This window comes from Echiichthys vipera (assembly GCF_963691815.1).
Source record: "Echiichthys vipera genome assembly, chromosome: 2".
Classification (NCBI taxonomy): Eukaryota; Metazoa; Chordata; class Actinopteri; order Perciformes; family Trachinidae; genus Echiichthys; species Echiichthys vipera.
In genome coordinates this window covers 24,638,778-24,655,385 of record NC_139827.1, presented here as the reverse complement: position 1 = coordinate 24,655,385, position 16,608 = coordinate 24,638,778, and the positions used below count along the sequence as shown (strand labels likewise).

At 41.1% G+C, this 16,608-nt stretch overlaps 2 protein-coding genes across 2 annotated transcripts; both read right to left on the bottom strand.

Moving 5' to 3' along the window:
* Nucleotides 1–365: 365 nt before the first annotated feature.
* LOC310956440 (Fc receptor-like protein 5) lies at nt 366–6,517 on the bottom strand (the record flags this gene model as incomplete). The annotated part of the gene is made up of 9 exons (XM_083926648.1): nt 366–444; nt 2,504–2,600; nt 2,684–2,708; nt 2,857–2,967; nt 3,056–3,109; nt 4,542–4,874; nt 4,985–5,257; nt 5,379–5,675; nt 6,283–6,517. 9 exons carry the CDS (start codon nt 6,515–6,517, stop codon nt 424–426), a joined length of 1,446 nt encoding a protein of 481 aa, XP_083782774.1. The 3' UTR covers nt 366–423.
* A 647-nt stretch (nt 6,518–7,164) lies between these two features.
* On the bottom strand, nt 7,165–16,285 carry tmc8 (transmembrane channel-like 8). The gene is made up of 16 exons (XM_083921917.1): nt 16,019–16,285; nt 14,086–14,347; nt 13,003–13,151; nt 12,732–12,866; nt 12,583–12,635; nt 12,355–12,494; nt 12,105–12,252; nt 11,275–11,439; nt 10,904–11,055; nt 10,755–10,821; nt 10,539–10,648; nt 10,152–10,338; nt 8,519–8,664; nt 8,196–8,339; nt 7,879–7,957; nt 7,165–7,674 (listed from the first exon to the last, which is right to left on the bottom strand). Exons 1-16 carry the CDS (start codon nt 16,059–16,061, stop codon nt 7,525–7,527), a joined length of 2,130 nt encoding a protein of 709 aa, XP_083778043.1. The 5' UTR covers nt 16,062–16,285; the 3' UTR covers nt 7,165–7,524.
* Nucleotides 16,286–16,608: the final 323 nt, after the last annotated feature.

The window sequence follows — 16,608 nt, the reverse complement described above, 5'->3', positions numbered from 1 at the left end:
AACAAAGAAGTAGACATTCTTGAAGAAAAATGATTGTCTGCTGTATACTTTAAATATGATCACGCTACACTCTAATGCAGGAGTTTTGACAGTTTTGAATGCACTCTGGGTGAAAAAAATGCACGTGCTTAGAAACACGTGCAAATAGCTGATAGTGCACTATCTGCACCTCCCTGCAGTACCCTCCCTGGTAACATCAAGAGTAAGTCATTTAGTTAATGGTGTTCTGGTACTATATTAAAAACAAAACATCATTTAATATTAGAGTTTTTATTTGCAAACACATGACAGTATACAGCAGTTTCATATAAGCAACTTGCCTCAGGAAAAGTCATAAATAAAAACAACAAAATTAAAATATAGCTGCAGATTTAAAATGAAATAATGACCAATTTGCATGAAGAGTTGCAGGATCCCTCGGTGTCATACTGTGGTATCTACGGTCTAAAGCAGAGAGAGAAAACAGTCAACATGTCTTTTTGTTTGTACCTGGTCACTTAGTTTCTCATATTATTAAAACAAAATAATCAGTTCATTTCAGCACACAGAGAATGTCGATAAAGTCTAAGAATAGTTTTTGATTTTGTCTCAATAAAGTTTCTGAAGGACAACTGGTAACACTTAAAGTGTAATTTTGGCGCAAAATCATCCCATGGTCTTTTTCGGCACTTACATTCATCAAATAAGCCATTGAGACAGTTTTTTTTTGTTTAACAACTATTAGCAGAGAAATCCGGTAGAGTCACTGACAGTCGTACGTGGCTAACAGTGATTAGCTCTGGGCAGTTGTTATTTTGAGCAGTATTAGTGGTTAAAAAAGCTGTTTTAATGCCTTTACAGTACTGCCCCGAGCTAATCAGTGTTAGCCACATCCGGCTGTTAGGGATTCCTGCTTATAGTTATATATATATATACACGAAAAAAACTGTCTCAATGGTTTATTTGATGCATGTAAGTGCCGAAAAAGACCATGGGATGATCTTTTATGCCGGAATTACTCTTTAATTTACTTGTCTGCAATTTCCTAATGATTTCTTACAAGTGTCCTGGAAGAAACATCGTCATTCAGTAATGTTATAGAGAAAACATCTGAGATAAATTTTTTACTTTATTCAACTGTGTAAGCAGTTTTTTATTCTGTGAGGTATTTCCTTGAAAGCCATATATTTTAAATTCTGCGTCTGTGGATACATTTCACAACTGTGCAAATTGTGCAGGCCTACTATGCAAAAACCCTATGGTAAGAAATAATTGGGAATGGCTTTGTTTGATGGGTCTGAATCTTCCTTATGATTTCCTTGTGAAAACTATTTTTCACTAATAATAGGGACAATAGTCACAATGCTCAATTAATTTTCTTTGGTCAGTGAAAAATGTCAAATATATGAAATTCGGCCACGGGCGAGCACACAATTCAATATATACATGCATCATTCAATGATGCATGTATATATTGAATACATGCATCATTGACAATAAACTTCCTCCCCGGAGTTGTTCGTGCTTTGTCGTCTCGCAGGACTCTGCTGATGGTGGTGGTGCCTGCTGCCGTGGTCCTGCATGACGCTTCCTGCTACTTCTATAACTATTAGTTATTTATACTGTGACTAGTCTTATAAATTATAAAATTTGTAGCCATAAAAACACCATCAGTGGTATGTCTCGCTGTACCGTAGCTGCTATTGCCGCTACTCATCATTGATCATGTTGGCCATAATTATTATCATTTTCATAATCTATAACCATAGCTGTGCTTGTTTCTACTATTCTGCTGTATTAACTGCCATACCATATAAGTCATATTCACATTACTATAGATATAATTATAGTTACTGGAAGTGTGTCTGTCTCTCTGTCTTTTGTCTGTCTTTGTCTTTCTCTCTTTCTCTCTCCTTTTCTTCCTCCCCAACCTGTGCAGACAGATGTCCGTCCTACACAGAGCTGGGTCTGTCTGACGTTCCTGCCTGTAATAGGGAAGGTTTTCGTTGCCACCGTACTCTACGGGGGAATTGTTGGGTCTATGTAAATCATAAATAAGTCATAGAGTGTGGTCTTTACCTACTCTGTAAAGTGTCCTGAGATAACTTTTTTTATGATTTGGCACTGTAAATAAAATTGAATTGAATTGAATATATGAAAAAAATAAAGGTTCTGACATGAATAATGAATTAATATTTACTTTTGTTTAAAGGCAGCAGTACTTTCGAGGACAATTTGTTTTTTCTACATGATAAATTATAGGAACATTATAGGAACCTGTAAAGTAATATTAAGTAGTAAGTAGTATTACTAATATACATTTTTTTATTAGCTCTTTTCAAGCTACTCAAAGACACTTTACATAATGCAATAAAACCCCATACATTGAAAACAAGTACATTGGAAACAAGTAAGCTAAGGTAAAACAATTTAAAGCAATAAATCAGCTAAAAAGTAAACAGTATGTTATATTTCGATGATTTATAATCAGTGTATTTATGAGGTGTTGTGCAGATCTGTGTACCTGATTCTGAACATCACAGTCTGAAGACCAAGTGTCGTCCAGGTCGCCTCCTGATTGGAACGGGGGTGCAGACGGAAGAAGTGCACCAGGACTGTAACTGGAAGACACAAACATCGTTGAACAGATTGATTTGAGTCACAGATCAATAAACTTTATGAGGTCCATAAAGATAAAGCTTACTTTGTTGTCGCAACGTCGGCATGAGCTGTGAAAAGAAATGAGAGATGAAAACACAAGATCAATATAAATGCAGTTGCACATTTCTAGTCAATTGATGTCTGCCTTACACCTACGCACGCGCGCGCGCACACACACACACACACACACACACACACACAAACACACACACACACCTTGCTGGTGGTCAAACATCTTGTACAGACAGCCTACACCCATTGCCAATGTCAGAAAAAGGAAGCAGCAGAACGCTATGGTAATGACCTCTATGGTGTTCATGAAAACCTCTGTGGAAGAGAAGGGATAAGGCCATTGAAGTATTACATCACAGAGGCAGCGTTAAAGGCATTCAAATATGCAATATGTGCTTTTTACTTGGTGGTGTTTCAGTGGAAGATGTTGCTGGAGGCATGGAGTAAAGGATCCTGTCTGATCAAGAGTAAAAAGTGTGATGTGCAGTAAAGAGCTCAGAGATGTTTTTTTTTTTAAACGCACGTGTGAAATGTTAAGATGAGTCTGTTAAAAAAAAGTCTAAGCGTTACACAAAAGATTGAAACCCCTGTCGGTAACCTCTGTACAGTAAATATGTAGCTGGAGCCAGCAGTTGGTTAGCTTAACTCGACATACAGACTGGAAACAAGGGGGAACAGCTGGCTCTGTCCAAAGGTAGTCTTGCATTGCCAGACCCATCTCCACAGCACTGTGTCAGCCCTGGAGTATGATTTGGCTGCACGAGATAACATTCTGGTATAAGGCAAAAACGCTTGAGCTTGTTTGTATATCTTTAAACTTATCACAATCTTTAAAAAAGAATGTAAGCCTCAGATTGCAGCAACGGTGTCCTTGCAAAGTAATTGTGTCTATCTGGCAACCATAGATGTGGGAAAACTCCTTTGAGACACAGTTTTGTTCAAGTTATTGTACGGACGAGGTAATTAGTGAGCTTTACGGTGTATTCAGACCAAACACGGAGCAGATTTTTCACGTGGCATGATTATATATAAAGTCAATGAAAGATGCGAATACAGGCCTGCGCGAGTTTAAATGTCTGAACTTGAGCGAATAATTTGAATATATGAAAAGGTGGGCGACATGGCTTTCGTCAGGAGAAGAAACAGGTAGACAGTAAATTTAAAAAGCTTGGAGAAATAGTTCAACAGGGTCAGTGACCACAATAAAAGGGACGTGACGTCACATGTTTACGCTTATCCCGGAAAACCGGCTTTTGGGAAAAGAGGAATATTGCGCCTTGGTTTCACAGACCGGACGTCAAATTATCACCTTTGCCTGGCCGCCAATGTGACGGCTTCTCTGTATAAAAACACCTACTGAGATTCTCCTAACGTCAAAGAGATTCAGAAATGGCGGACAAACTTACTGTCGCCATCTGTGGGCACCTGGAGTTTTACGATTCAATCAGTACAGAAACGCAAGAAAAAAGGAGAGGGCTTGGAGACAAGTGAGTGCAGCCATTGGACTTAATGGTAAGTTCTGAAGATATATATTTGTTACTTTATTCCAGATATCAGTTGTTCCTCACTCTGAACCAAGTTAGCACTAGTTAAGTAGGCCGAATATTTGTGAGTTGCACAATACTAAAAAAACAACAGTCTAGTGGCCATATTCATGCCAGTAACTTAAGGTGAAAATTCGCTTTTGCAGATTTTGTGACCTGTAGACAGAGCCAGGCTGGCTGTTTCCCCCTGTGTCTGTATGCTTAGCTAAACTAGTTTATTAACTGTACAGACATGAGAATGGTATCACTCTAACTAGCTTTGTTGATGAAGAAGCACATTTCCCAAAATGCCAGACAATTCCTTCACAATGACTTTTACTGGAACCCTAGTCTTGATCTTTCTACCTTTGACTCGGACCAGCACGGCTGCACTCTCCACCCAGGGTCTGGAGTCATCGTAGCTGTCTCTGACCCTGCAGCGGTAATACCCAGACACCTCTGGGCCGGGCTTGGCCAGAACGAGGGTTCGTCTCTGGTCTGTTAGGAAGACGTGAGACAAGACTGGCGGAATCTGGGAGTTCATCTGTGTCTCAGAGGGAAGGACAGAGTCGTTCAAGAGCCAGGAGAAAAAAGGGAACGTTCCTCTGCTGACTTGACAGCTCAGCCTGGCGGCGGCCACGTGGGAGTCAGCTCTGTAGAGATATTCAACCTCCACTTTCACGTCACCTGCGACTGGGACTAGCCGAACGAGGGGTAGAGAAGCAGAATAACCGAAAGATTAACAAAGAGTGGAAGGAGATGTAAGCACAGAAAGACATATTTCCCTCACATGTATGTGTATCTCATACCCACTTCCAGAGTCACAGGTTCACTCATCAACTCCTGCACCTCAGTGTTCACCTGACATCGAGCCACGCCCATGTGGAGTCCGGGTGCCATGGCGATGGGGAACCAGGCAGCGAGGGATTCAGTAGCTATGACAGACCCCACTTCTTTGTCATCTAGTGAAAGAGAGATGTTGACAGGAGGACTCCCTCTTGTTGACCAGCAGGTGACGTTGCCACGGTGACCGTCCCCTTCTTTGGAGATGGAGAAAGAGATTCTTGGTTTTGAAACATGGACTGGTGGAGGAATAAAGAAAGACAGAAAGAAGATGGGGACAGGGGTGATACAGTACATGTTAGATGGTAATGAAACAGATCTAAGCAACATTTCAGGCAGGTGTTTGATGTTCACACTCACCTTTGACTGTCACTTGGACCTCTAAGCTGCTGGAAAACCTCCTGGTGTCCTGCACCCTGGACCAAGCCATGCAAGAATAGTACCCAGCATGCTCAGGAGTCACTTTCTCCATCACCAGCTTGTTGCCAGTGTGGAGACGGAGGGGAGAGGTTGAAGATGTTACTTCTTTTCTGTTGAAAAACCAGGTGTAGGAAAGATGGGAGCCCTTTGTGACGCTACAGCTCAGTACCATGCGTGACCCCTCATATGCGACTGGGGGAAAGGGTTCAGAAGTCACTCTGGTGTTTGATGGGGGAGCTAGAGGTTAGGGAATGAAAGATGGTTGAGGAGGAGAAGAAAAGGTCAAGTTTGTGAATTTTTTGTCTCCACTAAAATAACTGTGGTATTAAAGGTCCCGTATTAAGTGAGATTTACATGTATTTTTATTATAAAGCAGGTCAAGTATAAATACTGTGAAAGAATCAAAAAGCTCAATCCACAAAGAAATGCACACAGCCTGTATTCAGAAAATGTGTCTTTGAACGAGCCGTCAGGACTTTTTTAAGGTTGTGATGTCACAACTATACTATATATAGGTAGAAAGTGACGCTACAGTCATCCCACAGCTGCAATTATGGTGCAGAGTGCAGATGTAAAAGACCCGGAAATGCGGACCAATCAGAGCAGACTTAGCTTTTTCAGGAGGGGGTCTTAAAGAGACAGGCGCTAACACGGAGCGTTTGAGACAGTGGGTGAAAACATGTATATTCAGACAGACAGTATGGAAAAAATAATGGGTTATTTCAACATTAAATCATGTAAACATGTTTGAGTAGAAACTCAAGTATGAACCTGAACATGAGCATCATATTTGACCTTTAAGGCTAACAGGATGAATGCTTTCTCTGTTGTGTCTTCTACTCACTGACTACAGTTAGTTTGATGCTGTTGCTGGTTCCTGTGCTCCGTCCCGTCGTCGCTTTGCAGTGGTACAACCCCTCCGATGTTGTAGCGACCTTAAGGGAGAATGAGGCAGGTTTGTGCAGTTGGAAGTCAGTGGCGATAAGGACACCGCCTTCCCCCATCAGCTCGTAGGTGACTGGCAGAGAGAAGTCAGATGCAATACACCGGAGAGCCACCCTGGATCCGAGGTAGGCCATGTCAGGACCAGTCAGCACTGGGCGAAGAGAGATCGATCCACCTGAAGGAAGACGTGAAACACTAGCCCTGAGTATGAGCAGATACAGCCACCAATTTATTTTATTTCATTTATATGAGATCAAACTGAAAACTTCTGAACCAGCGAAAGATTTCTCAACCAGCTGAGCTCCATATGTTAAGCATCACTTAAACAAACTTACTTATCTTGGTGAACAAACTCGCCAGAGCTGTAAAACAACAACAACAACAACAACAACACAATTGCTTTAAGAATATTAAACTATTAAATGATGTATTCATGTCACCATTTTTATTTTGACTAACTCACCCAAAATTGGCAGCAAATTAAGAGTCTGTGGATTCTTCATAATAGTGCTCCACATTTATCTCTGGCATGGTTTCTCTAGCTCGGTTCAGTGTTTGCGTGTGTACTGTATGTGTGGATTAGTGTGAGTTTGTGCGTGTGTGTGTGTGCATGTGTGTTTGTGTGTGTAAAAGCTAGGGGTGTTACACATGTGTTGCAAGTAGATAACATAATAGGATGCATGTCTGGTTTTTATTTTAAGGAACACGAATAAAGCTTTAAAAATGCACAAACCACAAAGGTTTAATGAGCAGAATATTTGAAAATACACTCACAGTTCATTTAATAAAGGTAAAGTGACATTTTAGAATATATAACCATTGCTGTGTGACCATCAATGCAGACACAATTACATTAATATGCATTCAAACTGAATAAACAGTCAAAGTAAAAAAAAAGTTGTTTCCCAATATCAAAGTATCATACAAGAAAAGTAAAACATTTCAATTCTGTAAAAAATAGTGACTTAGATTGAGAGAATGCATTAGAAGGTTAAAATAAGACCCTGACTGCATTTCTTATCTTTGAACATGACGTCACTAGGACAGTGAGAGTTCTTCACTTTTTTTATCGGCCAAGACAAGGCTTTATTTTACAAGTGGAAGTCTGTGGATGGACAGGCCTGCAGTGCAGGGACTTCAGTTAGTTTGTAAGTTTGGTGGAGGGGGGGTCCTTCCAGAGGTTCAGGGGGGCGTTCTCTTCGATGGTCGCAGAACGGACTCTGCAGGGGTTTCTCTGACGCCTGAGCATTGTGGCGTGCTGTTTGACCAGGAAACGCTTATCTGAGCTGCTCTGTGAGGGGGAAAAAACACACAAATCTACTGTATAGACACCATATACACACAGATACACTAGTATCTAAATATAACACACCAAGAGAGCAGTATAGGATTCACTTGCAACTACCAAATCAACTGGGTGTAACTAAAATATTTCCTTATCTCCCTTCTGTGGCTAATGTGTGAGTATGTGAGCGTTTGATTACATGTGACTTACCATAACCAGCATGTCTTTCAGTCTCTCAATGGCCTTCTGATTGGCTAGTTTCCGTGACACGTATGAAGTTAAGATTATACTGAGGGAACACCAGATGATCAGATGAAAGTACTGTATGTTATTTTTGAAAACAGCTTGTATCCATTGATTCTTTTACACAACATGTATGCAGCTGTACACACTTCTAGTGCTTCTAGTTCTCCTACTCAAAGGTTGAAACAGTCTTAGTAGATTACACTTGTTTTCCTTTAAACCGGAAAAACTCACCACACAACAAACACAGAGCCGGTGTTTGCATAAACCTGTTTCATACTTACATCTCAGCTAGTATGAGCGGCAGGGCAAACGCCTCAGAGGCCAGGTAGCGGAGAGTGGTCTGTGCTGGGCTCGGGAGACTGTCCACACACACTCCTGTAACATTAAACACAGTTCCTCCGTTTCCAAATGGACCACAGGAGGACCTGGAGGGGAAACAACAGGAGCAAATTGGAGAAAGGAGCAGCAGGGAGTGAAATATTAATGGAATATTTCCTTCTAGTGCTATAAAGGCTAAAACGTTTTCATATTAACAACTAAAGAAACAAGTAGTGTAACAGTACATTCTCATAAGTAAGTTAAAAAAAAGGAGATGTTTTTGTACGGTGAGGCTTCTTGCTCGTAGAGGTCGAAGCCAAGGGTGACTGCGGCCATTAGGAGACCGAGCAGCAACATGAAGTGGAATAAAACCGAGGAGCTGGAACCTCGAAACATCCTGTGCTCTGCCACACAGCACCGCAGCACCGTGAACTGATGACAGTGTTAGAAAGAGAGAGAGACATGGATGTTGCTGGAAAATGTTCAAATACAGTTGATGGTCACCAGTGCTCCTTGGTCACAACTTCATCCATCACTCCATCACTGCAGAATCATGTACTATAGATCTGGTCGAAGACGGAAATGAGAGGCAGAAGATATCAAAATTGAAGGAAAAAACTGTGCTGCAAAACCATTTAACTTGCAAACCATTAATGGATAGATTTGACTAATATACCACAGTGGATTACTTCAAGGAATAGCTTGACATTTTGGGAAACTTGCTTAAGTGCTTTCTTGCAGAGGGTTTGATGAAAAGATCGATATGACTCTCATGACTACCGTTGGGCCAGTTGAGAGTTAGCTTAGCTTAGCATAAAGATTGAGAAAAGGGTAGAAACAGGGGGAGCGTACATATGTTTCCCGGGTCCTATGTTCTCCGCTTTGTATGTGACCGGGGAACATAAGAAACTTTTTTAACAAAAGAGTCTCATGTTCCCTGATTTTCACAGGAAGGGTTCTATTTTCCTGGTCAGTTATTTATTCCTTAGTCAGTGCCAAATACCTCTGCAAATAGGTGTATGTAGACCCTAACACTACCCCCTAACCCTGCCCCTCGCCCTAACCCTAACCGTTACCTCTAACCTAAACAAAATGCCGAATTAAATCCGTGAAGACAGAGGCTTATGCAACCAGGGAACATAGGGATGACCCCAGAACAGGAAGCCTGGCCCTGTCACCTCTACAGCTCACTAATTAACATGTTATTTCTTGTTTGTTTATACAAAAGTGTACAAACAACCATATTATGGTGACTACAGGACTCCGGAAACTGTACAGATCTGAGAAATCGTACCACACATAAAACCACAAATTTGATATGACATGTTAGTGAGTTAGCTTAAGTGGTGACAGTAGATAGATTTAGTTATCTGACTGAGCCGTGCTAGCTGTTTCCAGTCTTAAAGCTAAGCTAAGCTAACCAGCTGCTGGCTGTAGCTTCATATTTACCATACAGACATGAGAGCAGTGCCAGTCTTCTCATCTAAATCTTGGCAATAAAGCATGGAGGCATATTTCCACTGATTTTTTTCCAAAATCATTCCTTTAAAAAAGTCAAATTTGTTAATATAATTTGTGTAAAACTCATGGTACAAAACAAATAATAACATCCAGCTGAATGTCTTGGTTTATTCATCTCTGTGTCTCCAAAGTAATCATTATATTTTGTTATCTAATATCGCTTTGTTATCTTTGTATTCCCAATTCCCAATGAATTATTTTAATCCGTCTATTTCTTTATCTGAAAACCTTTGTGACATTGGTTTGGTTTTATTTATTCGAGTAGTATTATTATTATTTTTTAGGTCATTGTTCTAAGACATTTTGTCACATTCATGCAGGATGTTGAACTGGATTCAAACATGAAGAGACACAAAGAGGGAGAGAGGTATGTCCATAACCCTCGTGTCACAGACAACCTTTTGGATGTAGAAGGTGGCCGTCAGTGTGACAGTTCCTATCAGAGGCAGCAGAGGGCAGTAGTAGACTCCCACCCAGGACACCGTCTGACTGTACACCAGATCCAACACATTGAAAGGGATCAGGAAGCGCTGCTTCCCCAACAACCGGGCCAGCAGGGATGAAGGGTACTTCTCCTGAACCAGCCTGTGAGACAGGGCAAAGATAGTTTGCACAGAAACTCCATGAACCTTGACTACATAGCTTAACTGAGCTTTAATCTTTCCCCGGATTAGCCACACCATTGGGAAATCTACTCAAGAAAGACATCAAACTCAGTGATCTTTCCATTCAAAGCACAATGAGAACTAAGAAAGCAAGAGACTGATGATCTCTAACAAACCCACTTCCTGGGGTAGTTCAAGAGAAAAGTGTTGCAGAAAGCGGCGAGGAAGTTGAAGATACACAGCTTGTACATCTCTCTGCCAAACATGTTCTCCCTGCAGTGAGAATGATACTGAAAGAAAACACACAAATGAAAAGGGGGTGGGGAACGCATTTAGAAACATCGACCTGACAATGCGTATTAGTCTGTGATAGCTTGAAAGATAAATCTCACTCACTTGCTGACGTTCTGTAAAAATGAAAAATAAGTAGATCCCCAATGAGGCCAGCTTCAAGAAGATGCTCCTGAAGAAAAGGCAGGTTGGACCAATGCAGTTGTGTGTGTGTATGATAGGTTATCCTGGGTTTATCTCCCCATGGACCTTACCTCACAAGCGTGGCATTGACCTGCGTGGTGAAAGAGTAGTCTTCAAAAGATGAGATCTTGCGGAAAATGTGAGGAAGTAGCAGGTTGACAAAGGCGATGGTGATGGGAGGAAGGTACTGGAGGACAAGACTGACCAACCAGTAGTGCCCATTCTAAGAAACAGTAAGGGGTGTCAGATGTGAAAATCAGGACATGTTGTAACAAAACCAGATGTTCCATCGCGTCTAGATGCTAACCCTAGATTTGCGAAAACTTTCGTGAGACTTGATGCCCAACAGCCGTAAACTTAACCGTTCAAGGTCAATGCCTAACCTCACTCACCTTGGATTTACACTTAAACACGAGCCATGTATTCTGGATCAAAGTCTCACCTCGTACTGTGATGTTTTTGTGGCAAAGTAGATGAGGTAGAAGGCTCCACCCAGCAGAGACAGAACGAGCAGGTTGAGGAAGAACCTGAGCAGGTAAAGACGCGCCCTCTGTCCAAGTGTCCTCTGAGCCTCACGCAGGGAGAAACTCTGCTCCTCCAAGAAAAGCTGAGGACAAACAAATAAATACAAGAAAACCTGTACTGTGACCGTCATCATACAAATCAGTGTTTTAACACCATAAAAACATTAGAGCTGCAGTAGACGCACACATAAGCAAGAATCAGAGAGTAGACCTGCATTTTATATACTGTACACAGCTTTCCAGGTGTTTTCATTTAAATTGAGATAAAATTCATAGATACTATGAAGAACTAGAGAGTAAGAAAGTAGTGGGACATGCATTGGGGAGGTGTGTAAACTGTTCTCTAAAGGAAAGAGTCTAGAGAAAAAAATGAACAGTAATTTAATTTCTCTTTACAGTTGTTTTTACATTTCGGGACTTAAAGCAATTCTTACTTTTTTGGCATTTTTACACTTTTATTTTGTAATCTTGAAATGCTCCTAATAAGTGTAGGGCACACTAGAATGTAAAAGAAATCCACCAGGCGTTGAAACTTAATAATTCAATTCTCATATATTTCTGATAAAAGTCGGACCAATCCTTTTATTTGGTCCAAATAAATAAATGTATTGGTCCGACTTTTATCAAAAATCTGTTGGACCAAACATGGTCACAGTTTGGGAGACAGCCAAAGTAGGTTTGACAGACTAATTTTTACTCTCAGTGGCCATGGTAAATGTATGAAGGTAATATGTGTGCATCCACTCACCTTGAGATCGTTTCTGATGAAGCTGTGTTTGAGCCTCGCAGCTGCAGGGTCCTGGATGGTGAAGTCCCAACCACAAAAGATCTTGTAGCTCACGTTCATGCTGTAACGCTTCCCGAGCATCCAGGTGTGCTTGTAGCCGACCGTAGTTCTAGCAGAGAAGTGTACAGAATTATGACAGATGCTTTCTTTAGGATGTACGGAAAATGGCTATTGAAACGTTTTGCTCATCTGCAGTTGTAGCCTTACTGACCTGCGGACCACCAGGATGAGACTGAGGAAGAGGATGGCGAGAATCCCAGCAAGGTAAAGCAGAGGGGTATTCAAGCACTGCAAATCCAGGAAACCACGAGCATAGAAGGCAAAGAAGACCGGAGAACGATCCAGATAGCCCTGTAGAAAGGAGGAGTTTGATTATATGAAACACAAATAGAAAACATACAGAACACACACACACACACACAAGCAGACAAACCCATACCGATCCCAGGAAGAAATCCAGAACAGAGTCATTGCCTCCAAACTTTAAAGGTTCTGTAAAACCACGGAGAACAACACAACAGTGGTTTGGCAGGAGTTTGCATTGAGTTGTGGTTAATTTACTGTAATCTGTCACAACAGCTGACTCACCACTGCTGTTGCTCCTGCCATAAAATGTCGTAGGCCCCAGAATGAAACCCCAGATAAGAGCACAGTGAAGTAGGTTCAAGAAAACCAGATATCGGAGGAAAACAAAGTAAGCCTTCACACCAACTCCGAACCTTCCTGAAACAGATCAGTGAGGGTTCAGATTTTCCAACAGCATGTGTTTGGGCGAATCATCTAGTAATGGTAATGCAATATACTGCAAACCAACAGGCGGCAAAACAAGTCCTCATAATGTACTTCAGGCCTTTCTTACCTTCGATGGCGTGGAGATTGTGCTGCCATGGCAACAGACCTGATAAAGATCCTCCCATGTGCGCCCAAACCCTCTTCCTGTTGATGCTCTGGCTTCGCCTCCAGGATTCCCAAAAACCAATATTGCTGATTTGCATCTTCCTCCTGTCCCTAGATAGCAGCGTAAATGTGATGCTTCATGAATGCCTTTTTATCTTAACATGTTAAAGCCTGGCCCTGCCATTAATATTATTATATTTGAGAAAATGATACCCTGAGTGAGTAAATGAGAAAAAAATACTCTGATGACACCATAGTGACGTCATCATGGTTATTTCAGAATAGCTTTAGGACACATTTGGACAGATCTATGTATAGGTGATTACACTGGTGCAATGCTAGATGCATGATTGTAGTTGTTGGAGCATAATCCCAAACTATGAATTAAAAAACTGGATATTTGGCCATCTAAAAAAACTTTTAAAACTCCAGCTTGATTTATTTATTTGTTTTTGGCCTTTTTGCCTTTATTTGACAGCACAGCTATAGATTCACAGGAAAGGGGGTCGATGGAGAGGGGCAGACGTGCAGCAAAGAACTGCAGGTCGAGGCGAACCTGGGCCGCAGCGGCAAAACTTTTTATTATGGGCCCTGGCTCCACCAGTTGATTTAGATGGGGCCCCTTCTCCAGCTTTATTAAAGTTCAATTCTAAATCAGTGGATTACCATAACTAACATTAGCATAATTCTCTTTTAAAGGTTTTCTCAGGCTGTGATTCACTGCCTCCCACCCCCCCACCTAAAGGGGTCACAAGATTAATTTGAGCTGCCCTGAGATTATTAAGATTTATGAAAGCACAAAACTAGCCAACACTCATAGAAATAAACAAGTAGGGGCTTATTACTAAAAAACAGTTGACAACAACTGGGATATACAGTAGGTAGACAAAATAAAATATGGTAACGGGTGAGTCAATTCAAAAGGAAGATCTAATTTGTATCTTACAACAGTGGGTGACAGCTTGGACTTTTCTAAAAATGTAATATAAATGAGATTTAGAATTAGAAGGAGCAGATTTGAGGAGTGTGTGATAGGCTGTCCCACCTGGCGTCTCTCTTCCCCTGAATACACATGACCAGGTTTCTGAGCGGCTGTGTAGATGTCTTGTCTTTGGGTCCTCTGGACAGGTGGCCATGGCTGATCCTCTCCCCCGCTGCTGGGCCAACCTGGTAGGCTTCACAGGCTTCCCAAAGACCCTGTCTGACCTGCTGGGGCCGGCTGGCCTGGATGCTGGGCAGCTGATCAAATATCTCTGTCTGATAGTACTCACAGGAGTCCGACGACACGGTGGACTGAGTGCTCTCATCTGTATAGAGAGTGAGACTTGAATGTAGATTACAGTGCATGTTTACACACAAGACATTTTACATAGTTTAACAGGTAATATACATGGGGGGAAGATTATTTGGATAATTAGGTTCCAGATTATTTTCTTAATTAATCGATCCTCTTTTGTTTTCTATGAGAAGTGAAAAAGTAGTGAAAAAAGCTCAAGCTTACAGCCTCAAATGTCAACGGTGCTTAACCCAAAGATATTCAGTTTACAATGATATAAAAGAGAAATCTTCACACTTGACATTTATGCTTGAAAAAAAATACTAAAATAATAATTAAATTACCAAAATAGTTGATTGATTTATTCATTGATTAACTGACAATAATTTCAGATGGTATATTACTGATTTGTTGGGTTTATACTTATATTGATTATTTTTACACCTTTTGTTTTTTTCTTGCTAGTTGAGTATAACTGAATAAATATATTTGACTTTGTGGATCATGCAGGTGTTTATGTGCCATATGTCTGAGCCACATAAAATATGAAAAAGAAACCTCTCATGAATGAATTAGGCCTGAGCAGGGCTAACATGTTGACAGTTAGCACTCTTGCCTTAAAGGTCCTATATTGCCAACAACCTACTCCTGAATGTCAGCCGGACTAAGGAGATGATAGTGTACTTTGGAAAGAAGCAGGAAAGGAAATACACCCCCTAATATCAACAAGTCCTCAGTGGAGAGGGTGGACAGCTTCAAGTACCTTGGTGTCCTCATCATCGAGGGCCTGATCTGGCCGTTGTATACTGACTCAGTGGTGAGAAAGACCAGGCAGAGACTATTTCACCTCAGACGTATGAGGTATCCCCTCAAAACTGAGGAATTTCAACTCCTGCACCATCGAGAGCATCCTGACGTAGATCACTGCCTGGTACCGAAACAGCACCAAACAGGAAGAGCAAGACTCTCTTAAGGGTGATTTATTTTGCTAAACATACAATAGGCGGGGCTCTGCACTTGCAGGGAGTCAGGAGAAGACTGAAAACATATTTTCCATTGAGAAATCAGTGTTGTTCTTTGCTCTTCTTTCACTTAGTTAACTCTCCTCAGTTCTGTTATAAGGTTGAGGTTATTGCAGCATCCACGCCATTGTTGTTTTGAACAAACAGACGTGTCTCCATGTCATCGTCACCCCCTGCTCCACCCTCAACTACCAGTAGCTCCTCACAGGACACTGATTGGTCAGACAAGATTGATTCTCGTGTCATCTTGTGATATCGCGAGAATCCAGTTGTGCAATGTAACCGCTACAGTGACATTACAGTCATTACCCGGCTGCAATGATGGTGCAGAGAGCACAGATGCGGAAGACCCAGAAAAACTGACCAATCAGAGAAGACTGGGCTTTTTGGGGCTCTAAGGGACAGGCGCTAAAACGGAGAGTACTAGACAGGGTGAATACAGGTATATTCAGACAGACAGTATGAGAAAAATAATGTTTTTTGAACATCAAAGAATATAAACATGTTCTAAACCCACAATATAAGTATGAACCTGAAAAAGAGCACAACATAGGACCTTTAAGCATTAAAATCATAAGTTTGAGGTACAGACACAATAAAAAAAGATGTTGTCTCTCTCACACACATCACACACATCTAAATTTAAAAGTACAAGAACATTTGTGTTATTTTTCTTTTACCTGACAGGAGTCTCATGAAGTTGACAGTATTGTGCTCCTCCATTTTCCCCCTACACTTCCTCTTTCATAACAAATGTTCAAAAGCCTATTTGAATCTTCTTGCTGCATTTAAAACGAACGTCAACAAACATCTCCACCAAAGCTGCAACTTTAGGTTCTGAAAAAAGTTACATCCGCAATCTACATGGAAATATTCTGCTCTTCACGCCCACATCAATACCCCGCTTAAGTGAAGACCACTGAGCCGCTGATCTGGAGTAAGTGTTGTTCCTCAAGTCCTTTTTGGTATAGGGCTCACTTTCTGGCAGGTGGAGCAGATGTCAAAACTGTCCACACATAGACTGACTGTGACAGCTCACAGGAAATCACATGACAGGATACAGAAACAGGCGTTGCATTGGTGGCAGAAAGCATCACGAATAAGTTCACCACATTATGAGAAGTGCCCACACACATACTGGATTGAAAACAAGTGTTGAAGGCCAGAATTAGATGAGTATGGTTGATTTTCATATTATTTCTTAAGTTACAGTACTATTGAATGATTGTTAATGAAGTCTAACTTTCTCTATGAAATCCACTAAGAAACA